The sequence below is a fragment of the Rosa chinensis genome, chromosome 1 (genome assembly GCF_002994745.2).
Source record: "Rosa chinensis cultivar Old Blush chromosome 1, RchiOBHm-V2, whole genome shotgun sequence".
Lineage (NCBI taxonomy): Eukaryota > Viridiplantae > Streptophyta > Magnoliopsida > Rosales > Rosaceae > Rosa > Rosa chinensis.
In genome coordinates this window covers 23970594-23983385 of record NC_037088.1, presented here as the reverse complement: position 1 = coordinate 23983385, position 12792 = coordinate 23970594, and the positions used below count along the sequence as shown (strand labels likewise).

Sequence of the window (12792 nt, the reverse complement as noted above, 5' to 3'; positions counted from 1 at the left end):
GGTCAAAAGCAGACATTCCAACTCTTGTGATGGCACGTGGACTCTAAAAACTAAGACCAAGCCCCCTAAAAATCATGGTTGGAGAGCCCAACTCCTGTTCGGGTCTCAAAAACCCTATTGTTGAAGGCTTGAAGTTGCCCCGCAGTGTCTGATTTCCGTCTTTAATCGTCTCGGACGTGTAGGTCTACAAGTGGTATTTCAATTCAATTCAATTCAACTCAACGGTCATGATCTCCTTGTACCTCTATCAGATGGCTGTGATGCTATATCAGAAATCTCGTGCAAGGCACGTGATGAACAGTGGAAGCTCTGTACAATAAAATTTCGGGGATGTGTAGGTCAATTACGTCAGAAAACATCGCGCCGCGTCCTCCTTACTGTTTCCTCTCTCCCTCTCGCTCTTTGTTTGTTTGTTTGTTTGTGTTAAACTTGGGAGAAGGCAGGATGATAAAGCGGCGATTCTACAAGATGGAACATGGCGACAGAGACGACGCCTCGAATCAATCTTCATCTTCTTCGGATTCTGAAATAGAAGCAGAAGCAGAAGCCACTGAAGGATCCGAATACGATGACGACGATGCAGTTGAAGATGCTGAACAACCTTGTTCCAACTCCTCCTCTGGTTTGTTCCTCGATTACTCAAATACTATATCATTATCTCTCTTTTTTCTCTTGAATGATTTTTTTTTTTTTTTTCAGGATATGAAAGCGAGGATAGCCCAGCAAATGAAACCCTTGTTGACATGTCAGGTACTAGTACTACGCTGTTTGTGTTTATTATTTTCTCTCATTCGGGTTCTCCTATCAGATTGCCAGTCATATATATATACACGATTAGTTGAACATGCTGAAGCAAATCAGCAATAGGGCTACCTTGAAAAAACTGAACACGAGTTGTTAAGGGACTTGTATTGAGCAATGTATCTTACATTCTTACTTATTACGATTACAGTAGAACAGGAAAGGACAGTATGGATGGAAGAAATCCTAAGCTGAATTTAAAGTTTTTTGAGGGAGTTACACTTTTGGTGAGAGTTCTGGGGTGAATAGATGACGCAACCATTGTGTTCAGGAAGCAATTCCAATTTAGAATGATTCTGAGTGTGAATAGATGTTGCAGATAATTGGCCAGAAAGAAAAAGGATATTTACGCTTAAGTCTATGACTTAATGAGAGTTCTGGGATGAACTTTGTATCGCTGAAGCTTTGAAAGTGGAGTTGTTATGTTGATGAATTATACAAAGAGAGTTTTTTTTTTTTAAGGAAATAAGATGTTTGATCGGAAGATTGCGTTTATGTCCTAATGTTTGACGATTGCTCCTATAATTTTGGAAGAATGCCCTTTTGGATTTCTGACATTATCTTTTTTTATGTAGGTTGTCCAGTAGATGATAGAAATGAAAGAGAAAGTCTTAAAGACGACCAGGTGTTTGGTAAAAGTGGTTCAGAATTTCAAGAGCTAAGTTCCAACACTGTTGCTGACAAGGAATCACTGTCAGTAGATCTCCCAGAGTATGTTGTGAAACGCAAATCAATTTTCAAGTGCAGGATATGCCCTAGAATTGTTTGTTTGAATGAAGAGGCCTTGAGGGCTCATCTGAAGTCCAAGGTGAGTTGTTATTGCATGTTTCTCTCTCTTTCTGGAATCAAATCATTATTAGTTCATCCTTAGCCACACAAAGTCTAGTGTATGATATTTTTGTTTGCTCCTTTTGTGCTTCAGATCATTGTTGTTTTTATTTCTTTCAGCTGTTCTGAATTTTAAATCATTTTCATCAATCAAGCAATGCAAAACAGCAAGGAAATATAGAGTGGTGTTACTCTAGAACTGTGTGAGAAAAGTTAGGGGTATCCTGTGTGGGAAAAGAACATAAGAATAGATTCAAAGGAAGCTCTACTGGTCATCTACTCTCTATGGAGCAGAATGTTGAGCCTTAAAGTAAAAGCAGTATCAATATATCTCACTTAGTGGGAAGTACAGGTTAAGATGGTTAATAGAAGCAACTGAGAAAAGACAAAATTGAAATTTGTGTGTGAGATACTGAACCTATTAGTAATAAGATTTCAAAGCCAGTTCAAGTAAATATTCATGTTTGTTCCTAAGTCCTAACTAACAATGTAGAACTAAGCAGAGGAGAATGTGTTAGCCCTTGTGTCTCTCGCGTTGGTTTGCTTCTGCTGTTTTTGCCAAGGTTCTTAACTAGTTCTGAATGTAAGCAACAGAATTATGGGACTTTTTTTATGTTGCCGTAGTGTCATTGAGTTGAAGGGAAGACGTACTAGCATTTTATGTGGTCTTGTAAAAACCTTTCCAAGTGATCAATAACTTTGTTAAGTATTGCAGAGACATGCTCGGTCTGAGAAATTATTGAATGAAGGTAGGTTGAAGACTGTGCTGAACAGTGATGGGAAACTTGATGAAGAAGAAACCCCTGCTTTATATGCTCGAATCCTTGCTTCTTCACAGGTTGGTTATTTTAGGAACTTAGCTAAATAGCAGATTGAGGATATAACTGCATCTGACATCACTCCTATTTTCTTCCAGGCTTTGCCAAGAAAGAAAAGTAAACAAGAGGATAAAAGCTGGCCAAGAAAGAAGGTAAATAACATTTAAAGACTGCTCAATTTATTTAGGATATGAAGGTATAAAAAGTTTTAATGTGATATGCTTGCAATCTGCAGAGAATGAGATATGATAATAAGAAATCCAAAGGAAGTTCAGGCAAGAAAAGGCGCCAATGAAGAAATGGTTTGGTTTTTGTCGAGCCAAAGAATGCAACTGGGTAGAAGAAATGAAGATGTGCCTGTTTGTATTTGAGTGATGTGGCGACGATCACTTGATAGTACATCTAGATTTTGTCTCCTCTTGTTCCCACTAATTTGGTTTGATCTAAGATGATTTGCCTATCGGACATACTTTGTTTGGTATTATTTGAGAGTAACATACACCCAAAAAAAAAAAAAAAAAAATTTTGATGTTGCCAATAGTTGCAATTGACTGCATAAAGGAGAGGTATTATTAAAGATGAAACTAAATGGAATTTAGTTGCCAATCCCGCTCGATGCTGTCGGTTATATCATTGATATGATTCAGCTTAATAATACAGCAATTACAAACATTTCATTCATTATATAACCACAGATTGTACTGTTTTACATATTCCAAATTATGCTATCATAACTAGATATGTGTTTTAACAGATTTATGTGTTTGCCAATTCAGTCATCATAATCAGAGTCGGCTCTATTTCTCGAGTTCATTCAAGTCTTCAATGTAGGACTATGCAGAGCATCGTATTCATTCAAAATATGTCACACCTCGATTTTTAAATAAAATTAAAAATCAATATAAATCTCACAATTATACCACAAAATATGTCACACCTCGATTTTTAAATAAAATTAAAAATCAATATAAATCTCACAATTATACCGAACATGATGGTTCAGCTATCAATACAAAATACTTAAAAAAAAATTACATTTTAAATCAAATACATACTGATGCCTTGAGCACACAATGTCAATACAGATTCACTCCGCAGAGTCATATATTACATTACCCAAGTTTACAAATTAAGTTGCAACAACAAATAATAAGTAAATGCTCATCAAAGCTTACTACATAGCGAAAATCTTAACAACAACAAAGCAACAAAATTAGCTTCTTACCCGTACTAGCTGCAATTACAAGATTTGACAAGAAGGGTGAAATCTGAATTGGCCCTGCGGGGCCCACCTTAGAAGAAATTTTATCAAAAATTTGGCGGAACTTCTCCTAAAAGTGGACCACCCAAAACCTGTAGAAAAACATTTATACTTCTAATATAAAATACCATCCTCAACTCCTAGAGCCACTCTGCTCCCCAAGTCACAACATCTTCCATTTCACAAAACAATTCTCAACTTCAGAATAATAATCACACGGGTCATTAGAGCAATCCAGCGTACAAGGTATACAAGAAGATGGAACAGAAAGGTAAAGGATCGATACATTTTACAATGAGGAAGCAGTAATAGCTATACCTCAACTAATCGTTAGAGTGAGTGGACAAAAATATAAGTAATTTTGAATGAACAAGTGAAACTTAATGCTTTCCTTATTATTCTCTAAAACCTCGCATGCAGTAAAAATCTTGAAAATACTCTTAATCATCATCTTTACTGAAATCTCAATCACGTAATGTCGAAAATCTCGCAATCTCTTAAATATATATATATATATAATGATATTTCGAAAATTTTGTCAAATTATTCATATCTCAAGATCATATCTCAAATAGGCGATGACTAAAGGGGACTGCCGACTAGTCATCTCATGCCACCTAGAGTCATCTCGGAAAGAAACCCGATATTAATTAAATAAATCATCCGTAAATCGTCGAAAGCATAAATCAAGAAACCTCGATACATCACTCATACTCAAATACTCGAAAATTCTAAATTCTCATAATATTTTCTCAATCAATCACTTTCCGAAAACCACTTCTCAATACTTCTCACAACTCAAAAATCAATAAATGCTTCCGAAAAAGAAAACACAATATTAATTCCGTAAATCCTCAATAATCACCGGAAGCATATTTCAATAAATCCTGATAAATCGAATACTCAAAAATTAGGGGAAATGATTATTTACCCAATTTTAACTTAAAAATTGCCCACTTACCCAAACACTCTAAGAGATTATTTCTCTAATACCCAATTAAGTATTTTTTTTATTATTTTTTATTTATTTTTGGGACAATTTTGCCTTCTCATTCTTTATCACTTAGAAAGAGAAGTCATTGGAGACCTTGCCGGACTCCCGTGACCGAAATTCGGCAACTGGTCATCGGAATCCCAAATCCGGCTACTAGATTGGTGACCGGATTCCGGCGTCTGATTTTATTACCCCCCAATGATACCCAATAATCATATTATTGCCCTTCAATAACAAGTTCATTGGGAATCAAAATTAGCGAAAAATAAAGATGTTTTTAATTTTGAAAGTTTTAGGAGGTTTATCCAAATAAATAATCTTATTATTGCCCCAATAAACATTTTATTGCCCCCCAGTAATCTTATTATTGCCACCCAATAAACTTGCAACAAGACGATTACAACAGTTAAATATTAGTACAAGCAGTCACCAATCTACAAAATCTACCAAACAGATGCTATTCTAGTACATAACTAGATTTGAAACATTTTTTTTTGCATATTTTCTCATACTAGGCAGTTTGTGGCATGTGGTCTGCCCAAAAAAAAAAAGGTGTAGACGTCATCGATCTCAGACCAAAAAAAGAAAAGAAAAGTGCAGACGTTGAATTGGTCGGTGACTGAAATCAGGAAGCGAGGTCGGAAAGAACGACTTTTGGGCGATGAGGTTGAAGGACTGGCCGGATCGAGACTAGAGTGGCCTCCGTGAGCTTTGGACAGATGACGCCAGCGCGCGCCCCGACCCGGAACAAAACCCGATTCCGAACTCCGGGACTTGCAAACGCTGTAATTGCGACGATCTTCTTCTTCTTGCGTCTTCTTCGCATGGTGGTTGTCTCGAAATCGGAGATGCATTTGAGGTCGACGGTGACGGCAATCGTTCCAGCACATTGCATCTGGCCGTCCGGCTGGAGAGAGAGAGAGAGAGAGAGAGAGAGAGAGAGAGAGAGTATGGGAGGAGAAAGGGAGTCAAGAGAGTATGAGGGCAATACTATCAAACACTGTTGGATTGGGAAAATGGGGTAAAAAAACTTTTAGTGGAGTAAGTGGGCAATTTTTAGGCTAAAATTGGATAAGTGGTCACTACCCCCAAAAATTATCAGCATGCTACTAAATATAATTTAGGAGGTTCCGATAAATCAACAATAAAAGGAAATCATTATATCTTAAAATCATATACTAAATCTCAACCGGACCATAATAAAATAAATCAAATACTGCATGCATAATTATTTAAAATCAAATGTCCACTCACAGTACTATGTAGAAGACCATGCATACGGTTTTCTTCATCGAGCAGTAGTTTGGTATGTCATCCTGTACACAATTATTTTTCATAAACAACCAGTCGCAATTTAAATACTATTCTATATTAAAATCTGAAAAACCCTTGCACAAAAATAATTCCTCAACTAACCGAAATCACATCGGAATCAATCCTAACTACCAAGATTATGCCAAATTAATTATTCTAACATCCTTGTGAAAATTGAAAACAATCCAATTGTACGATCTTCTCAAATCATGACTTGGAAATCTCAAAACTTCGGAAATTCCGATTAATATCCAAACCTCCTCCGATTTCCACCAAACACATATCTATACATTTATAACAACATGTACTACCCAACAGACCAACAATAGCCGCCATGAACGGCCGGACGCGCAGCCACAAGCGACTGCACGTTGGCCCCATACGCTACCGGTTCTAACCTTAAATCTGGTTACCAAATTTCATCCATAACATCATCTCAACATTCTAAACATCTTTCATAATTGTGCTTTCAATTTCAATCAGCCGTGCCCAAATTATATTGTTTCGTCCAAATTTTACTTTGTCAATCCAGTCAAAGTTAACGTTCAAATTGGACGGAACAGTAAAATTTGGGCACGGCTGATTGAAATTGAAAGCACAGGGGTGTTGCTGATCAAATTGAAAGAGCAGGGACTGACATGATGTTACCCCCAAACCACAGGGTACTAAACTGAAATTTATCCTTTTTTTTTTTATACTAATCTGAAAATTAGATTATGATACTCCTCTTTTTAGGTATCAAACTCATTGGCTAAAACAATCTGAATTTCATAATATTTTAAAATCACTTGGATTCATGATATTTTAATATTTCTCTACAGGGTATTTACAAATAACTTATTTCATGAATGAAGCCTACTCATTATGATGTAGAAACAAACAGGGGACACGTTGGGGGCACAAACTTGCATTTTTTGTGATAGTTGGAAACACATATGTCTAACATGTATATCAAATACTTAACTTCATACAATTGGATTTTATGTTCTTAAGATAATAAAATGCGTAGAGTGTTAAATAATAAACAAACAAGCATAGATTATTCAGCATTGAAGATAAGAAGAATTTAAGCACTAAGTTTTAAACATAATGAAATCTAGGTTGCTTTGTTTTTGTAACAATGCTTCTTCACAGTTCATAGTATATTAAATATTTATATGATACGTACACGCACACACATATATATAATATAATATATATAGACATATATCTCGATTTATTTATTATATATTTTCTTTTTTAGTTTTCAAATAGCAAGTAGGACGATAAAGATGGATAAAAGTTGGATCGATTTACACCAAGAAGATTGGGATAAATATGAGGTTGGGGTTGAAAGCTTTTTAGATTTTGCATTCGCCAACATCATTGATAGTACAAGGATTTATTGTCCTTGTACGAAATGTTGTAATCGATACTTTAAGAAAATGGACAACGCATGGTAAGATATAATGGTAGATGGATTTTGAAAAACTTACAGAATTTGAGAAAAGCATGGTGAAACTAAACCTTCGGGTGCAATCCAAGGCAGTGGGGTAATTCTAGTTCGGTCATCAATGATGATATGGTTGGCATGATACATGAGGCAATATGTATTCCTAATGTGAATTCTAGTTTAGGTGATGATCATTCGACAGAAAGTGAACATGTTAAGGGCCCAAATGAGGAAGTTGTGAAATATATTAAATTGCTTCAAGATGCAAAATGCCATTTATATCCAAACTGTGAAAAGTTCACCAAACTGTCATTCATTGTTCGATTGTTACAGTTGAAAGTTCTTTGTGGCTGGATAGATAAGTCAATGAATTTGTTGTTAGAGCTTCTGAAAGATTCTTATCCTGATGAAGTAAGCTTACCAGCCTCTTTCTATGATGCTCAAAAGCTAACTACTGACCTGGGCTTCAGATACAAAACTTGGGATGCATGTCCTGAGGGTTATATGTTATTTAGAAATGAGGACGAGATGCTTGAAAAGTGTGACATTTGTGAAGCATCTAATATAAAGAGTTTGAAGAGGTTCCTAATAATCAAGATGTGGGTAAAAAGGTTCCTGCTAGACAAGTGAGGTATTTTCCTTTGAAGCCACGATTGCAGAGATTATTTATGTATTCCAAAACCGCTTCACATATGAAATGGCATGCGGAAGAGTACAATAAAGATGATGCGCTAAGGCATCCGGCCGACAATGCTGTGTTGATAACACTAGATCAAAAGTATTCGGATTTTGCTAATGATAGTTGCAATGTTAGGCTTGGATTAGCAACCGATGAGTTCAATCCATTTAGAACCATGTCCATAGCACACAGTACATGACCTGTTGTTCTAATACCTTACAACTTGCCTCCATGGATGTGCATGAAGCAGCAATTTTTTATTTTGTCGACGCTCATTGATGGACCAAGAGGATCCGATAATAAGATTGATGTATTTCTGCAACCTTTGATTGAAGAGTTGAAAGAATTATGGCATGATGGTGTGCCTACTTATGATGCATCGACAAATCAGATGTTTAACTTACGTGCGATGTTGTTATGGACAATCAATGATTTTCTTGCGTATGCAAGTTTGTCGGGTTGGAGCACTAGAGGTGCAAAAGCTTGTCCCTGTAGCAATAAGGACACTTGGTCTAGTTGTTGACACATGGAAAAAAGTATTGTTACATGCGCCATCGTCGGTTTTTATCTAGAAATCATAAATTTTGAAGAGATAGGGATTATTTTGATGGTACTAAAGAATTTGGTCGAGCACCAACTCGATGTTCTGGGATAGAGGTGAAAAGAGAATTGCAGAACGTACTTACAAAATATAAGAAAGAAGATCCTTGAAAGACGAAAAGAGAAGAAACCAATAATAGAAAATATCAAAGTCAAAAGAAAGATGAACCCATTTGGAAGAAAAAAAAGTATTTTTTTGAGTCACCGTATTGGGAGCATAATTTAATTCATCATAATCTTGATGATATGCACATTGAGAAAAATATTTGTGACAATGTGCTTTGGACAATGTTAGGTGTTCTCGGAAAAATCAAGGATAACTTAAAGACTCGACTTGATTTAGAAGAATGGGGGATTAGGGAGGCTTTGCACCCTCAAGAATGAGGTTCTAATGAGACGTTTTTACTTCCTGCATGTTTTTCTATGAATAGGAACAATAAAGATGTCTTCCTACAAACATTTAAAAGGATGAAACTTGCTGATGGCTATATATCCAATATATCTCGATGTGTGCACTTGAAAGAGCATACAATGTGGGGTCTCAAGAGCCATGATAATCATATATTGATGCAGCAATTACTTCCTATAGCTGCACGAAGAACATTGCCTAAAAACGTTGTTGAAGCATTGATTGAATTGACTAATTTCTTTAGGCAATTATGCTCTAAAGTAAACAAGTCATCTGATTTGGAAGCAATTTAGGATAGAATAACCCTTACACTTTGCCACCTTGAGAAAATCTTTCCAATGTCATTCTTTGATATAATGGAACACCTGCCTATTCATTTAGCTGAGGAAGCGTTGATTGCAGAACTTGTACAATTTCGATGGATGTATCTAATTGACAGGTTGGTATATTTACTTTCATATTTTGTGATATCGATTATATATATAGTTGTTTGTGATATAAATAATTTGTGTAGATTTTTATTAACAATAAAAGAATACGTTCGTATCCATGCACATCTCTAAGCGTCAATTGCTAAAGGGTGATGGAAAAGTGCATGACAGTTTGTGGAGATATTTGGATGAAGTAGAAACAAAGTCCAAGAGTCCAAAAAGAAATTATGATGGTGGTACTGATTTTGGTCGTCCTTCAGGTAAAAAAGTTAAAGTATGTCTTAATGATATTATATGGGCGCAAGCACATAGTTATGTTCTGACAAATAGTGAAGCAGTAGTGCCATTTCGAAAGTAAGTTATTACTTGATTTCCAATTTAATTCTTTCTATATTTAATCAACTTCTAAGCAATGAATCTCTTTTCAATTAAGCAATATCTTGACTTTCTTACACAGGAGATGCCTGATCAAGGAATTCATTACATCCAGAATTTTCTTAATAGAACATTTCACACATGGTTTAAAAAATATGTGAGTAATTTAAGTTATTATTTACGATAAAAATATAAGTTTGACCAAATATTAGTTATAATTTTATTTTATATTTATGATTGTTAAATATAGGTTCAGACACAATGACAAACTTTTAATAGAGTATTTTCTGACGAAATCAACATTTTGGCTAATGGTCTTCATAAGGAGGCTCAAAGGTTCAAAAGATATTTTATCAATGGCTTTCGATTTTGTACAAAGAGTAGAGACAAAAAAATGACCACCCAAAATTCTGGTATTATGATGGATGCTGACACTATGAGTTATGATAGTGCAAGAGATAGGAATCCTTGAGAAAGTGAAGAGAGATTCTATGAGGTATTAACAAATCCGCTACACCAATGACATGAAATTTGTCTTATTCAAGTGTGATTGGGTTAACAATCGAATGAGAGTGAAAAAAGATGAGTTTAAATTCAAACTTGTGAACTTTAATCATCTTATGTACAAAAACAATGTAGTAAGGGGTGAACCTTTTATTTTTGGAGAACAAGCAAGACAAGTTTGTTATGTACATGACCTGTCAGATCCTAATTGGCATGTTGTTCTTCACATGACTGCTAGAGATCTATTTGATATGTATTCGAAAGATTCTTCTCGTCGTCCAATAGAAGTGTCTCAAGTTGAATTGTATGCACAACAACATTTGGATGAAACTGTATATCAAAATGATGCGGATGTTAGTTGGGTGAGAGAAGGAATGGATGGAATAGAGGTGGATGCAACTGAACATATTGATGATGAAATGGAAGAATGTGATTGACCGATGTTTACTAGGGACTTTTATTTGACATAATTTTTTTCTTAGAGAAAATTAGATAAAAACCCAAAAAACAAAGCTCCTATTAAGAAAAACTCATCCCTATATTTTCTTTTAATTTACACCCAATTCACATAATTGAACCTTCCTTATAGGTTTTAAATCTATAATTAACATTTTTCACATTTTTTTAGTTTGACTTTTTTACCCTTCTGATTGAATAAATAAAATATTTCTCAAATATAGCTGTTGACTATTTTTTGAATTTAAATATTTACAATTTAATACAATCAATTTAATCCTTGATTTTTCTCTTATTTGAAACGATTAATTGCCTTAATTATCCTATATTTCTTCCTTTCCGATGTGATCTATATATTTGCTATTGTGTATCATCAGATTCTATTATATTCCTATTATATAAATATTTCTCTTTCTCGACATGATTAAACATCCTCTCATTAAGGTATGTTATTTTGCTTATCCGTTCTAATAGGTGTAGTTATACAATCATTCCATATTCATTAATTTTCTAAAATGGTCAAGTAAATGTAATTAGCCCATGTAAAATGTACTTGATGTAGATTGATTGCTTTAAGATTTTTTTTTTCCGCCCCTACATTTTTCTCCACATAGGTGCCTGATTCTATGAGGTGGTCAAGGACCACATAATAGTTATGTGTAACTGTAGAGTTTGCTTAATATATAATTATCCCTTAATTTTGGCACATTGAATAATTTTGAATGTGCAAGAGTTTTTGCACTATAATTTAGCAAACTCATTATTATCATTCATTGTTTTATAATTGAAATTGAACTTTACAATATTAAGAAGTTTATTTCTAATATCAAGATAATTTAAATACACATTCTTTTTGAAGGAATAAACCTAAAAATTTATTGAAATAGGGACAATGAGTACAACCATAAATGATTTTCATCCAGTATTGAAATAAACAATTTTAAATTTGTTTTTACAATTAAAATATAAACTTTATATTTTCGAACCTAATATAAAGAACATTATAACACTTCATTCGTCATCTCGATTAGCACCTTGCAATGTAGTTTTCATAAATCTTCCAACTACTAGTGCCCTGCATGTTGTGATTCCTTATACAATTGCAAATTACCTTCATAGAACTATTTCAAAGGTAAAACTCTATTAGGATTTAAATACATATATCCAAAATATATGTATATTAATTGTCAATACTATAGGTTATGGAATAAACAACCTATGATATAGAGTCACACAAATAATTTAAAACTACAAAAACAAACATCTAAATCATAGGTATTACATATTAAAGCAATCTAAGTATCAGGTAATTAGAAACAACGATTCTATTTTGAAGGAATGAAACTAAGTTTTGTACCAGATTCATAAATTGAAATTTTTAATTACTAAAAATCCATCCAATTCAAGCTTCACACAAAATCAAACGATTAACAAAGATATTATACTAAATAAATCTGATGAATAGGTAATTTGAATTACAAATATGATATATGTACCTATTTGAAAGAAAGTCTCTAATTCATAAGAAAATGATGAAATAAACCTCATGAATAAGTTGTTTGAAATCATATGCAACTTTATGAAAGGTCTCCACCCAAAGAAAAAATGACGAATGAATTCACTAACTTCTATATATATAGGAAGAAACATACCAAAAATTCATCATTATATGATAATAATGACATTAATGTGAACACCTAAAATTAAGTACTGATAAAAACCTGATCGAAGTGAAGGTAATACCAACAATAACGTCAATCAAACTCCATAATATTTGCTAGATGATTTTGACTATTAATCCTATTTAATAGATGAATGGGGAATTTGATAATGGCAGCTTCAGTAATACTTAACAACATTGGGTTTTAATATTTACCCTATTTAATAGGT

At 34.1% G+C, this 12792-nt stretch overlaps 1 protein-coding gene across 1 annotated transcript; it reads left to right on the top strand.

Moving 5' to 3' along the window:
* Positions 1–188: 188 nt before the first annotated feature.
* LOC112197094 lies at positions 189–3053 on the top strand. Its single transcript, XM_024337660.2, has 6 exons — positions 189–622; positions 700–750; positions 1377–1609; positions 2345–2467; positions 2546–2599; positions 2683–3053. Exons 1-6 carry the CDS (start codon positions 331–333, stop codon positions 2740–2742), a joined length of 813 nt encoding a protein of 270 aa, XP_024193428.1. The 5' UTR covers positions 189–330; the 3' UTR covers positions 2743–3053.
* The last annotated feature ends 9739 nt before the right edge of the window (positions 3054–12792 follow it).

Coding starts and splice junctions, on each gene's coding strand:
- LOC112197094 (XM_024337660.2), top strand. CDS start 331: ATGTGTAGGTCAATTACGTCAGAAAACATCGCGCCGCGTCCTCCTTAC. Junction 1,610..2,344: donor GGGCTCATCTGAAGTCCAAG/GTGAGTTGTTAT, acceptor TAAGTATTGCAG/AGACATGCTCGGTCTGAGAA. Junction 2,468..2,545: donor GAATCCTTGCTTCTTCACAG/GTTGGTTATTTT, acceptor ATTTTCTTCCAG/GCTTTGCCAAGAAAGAAAAG.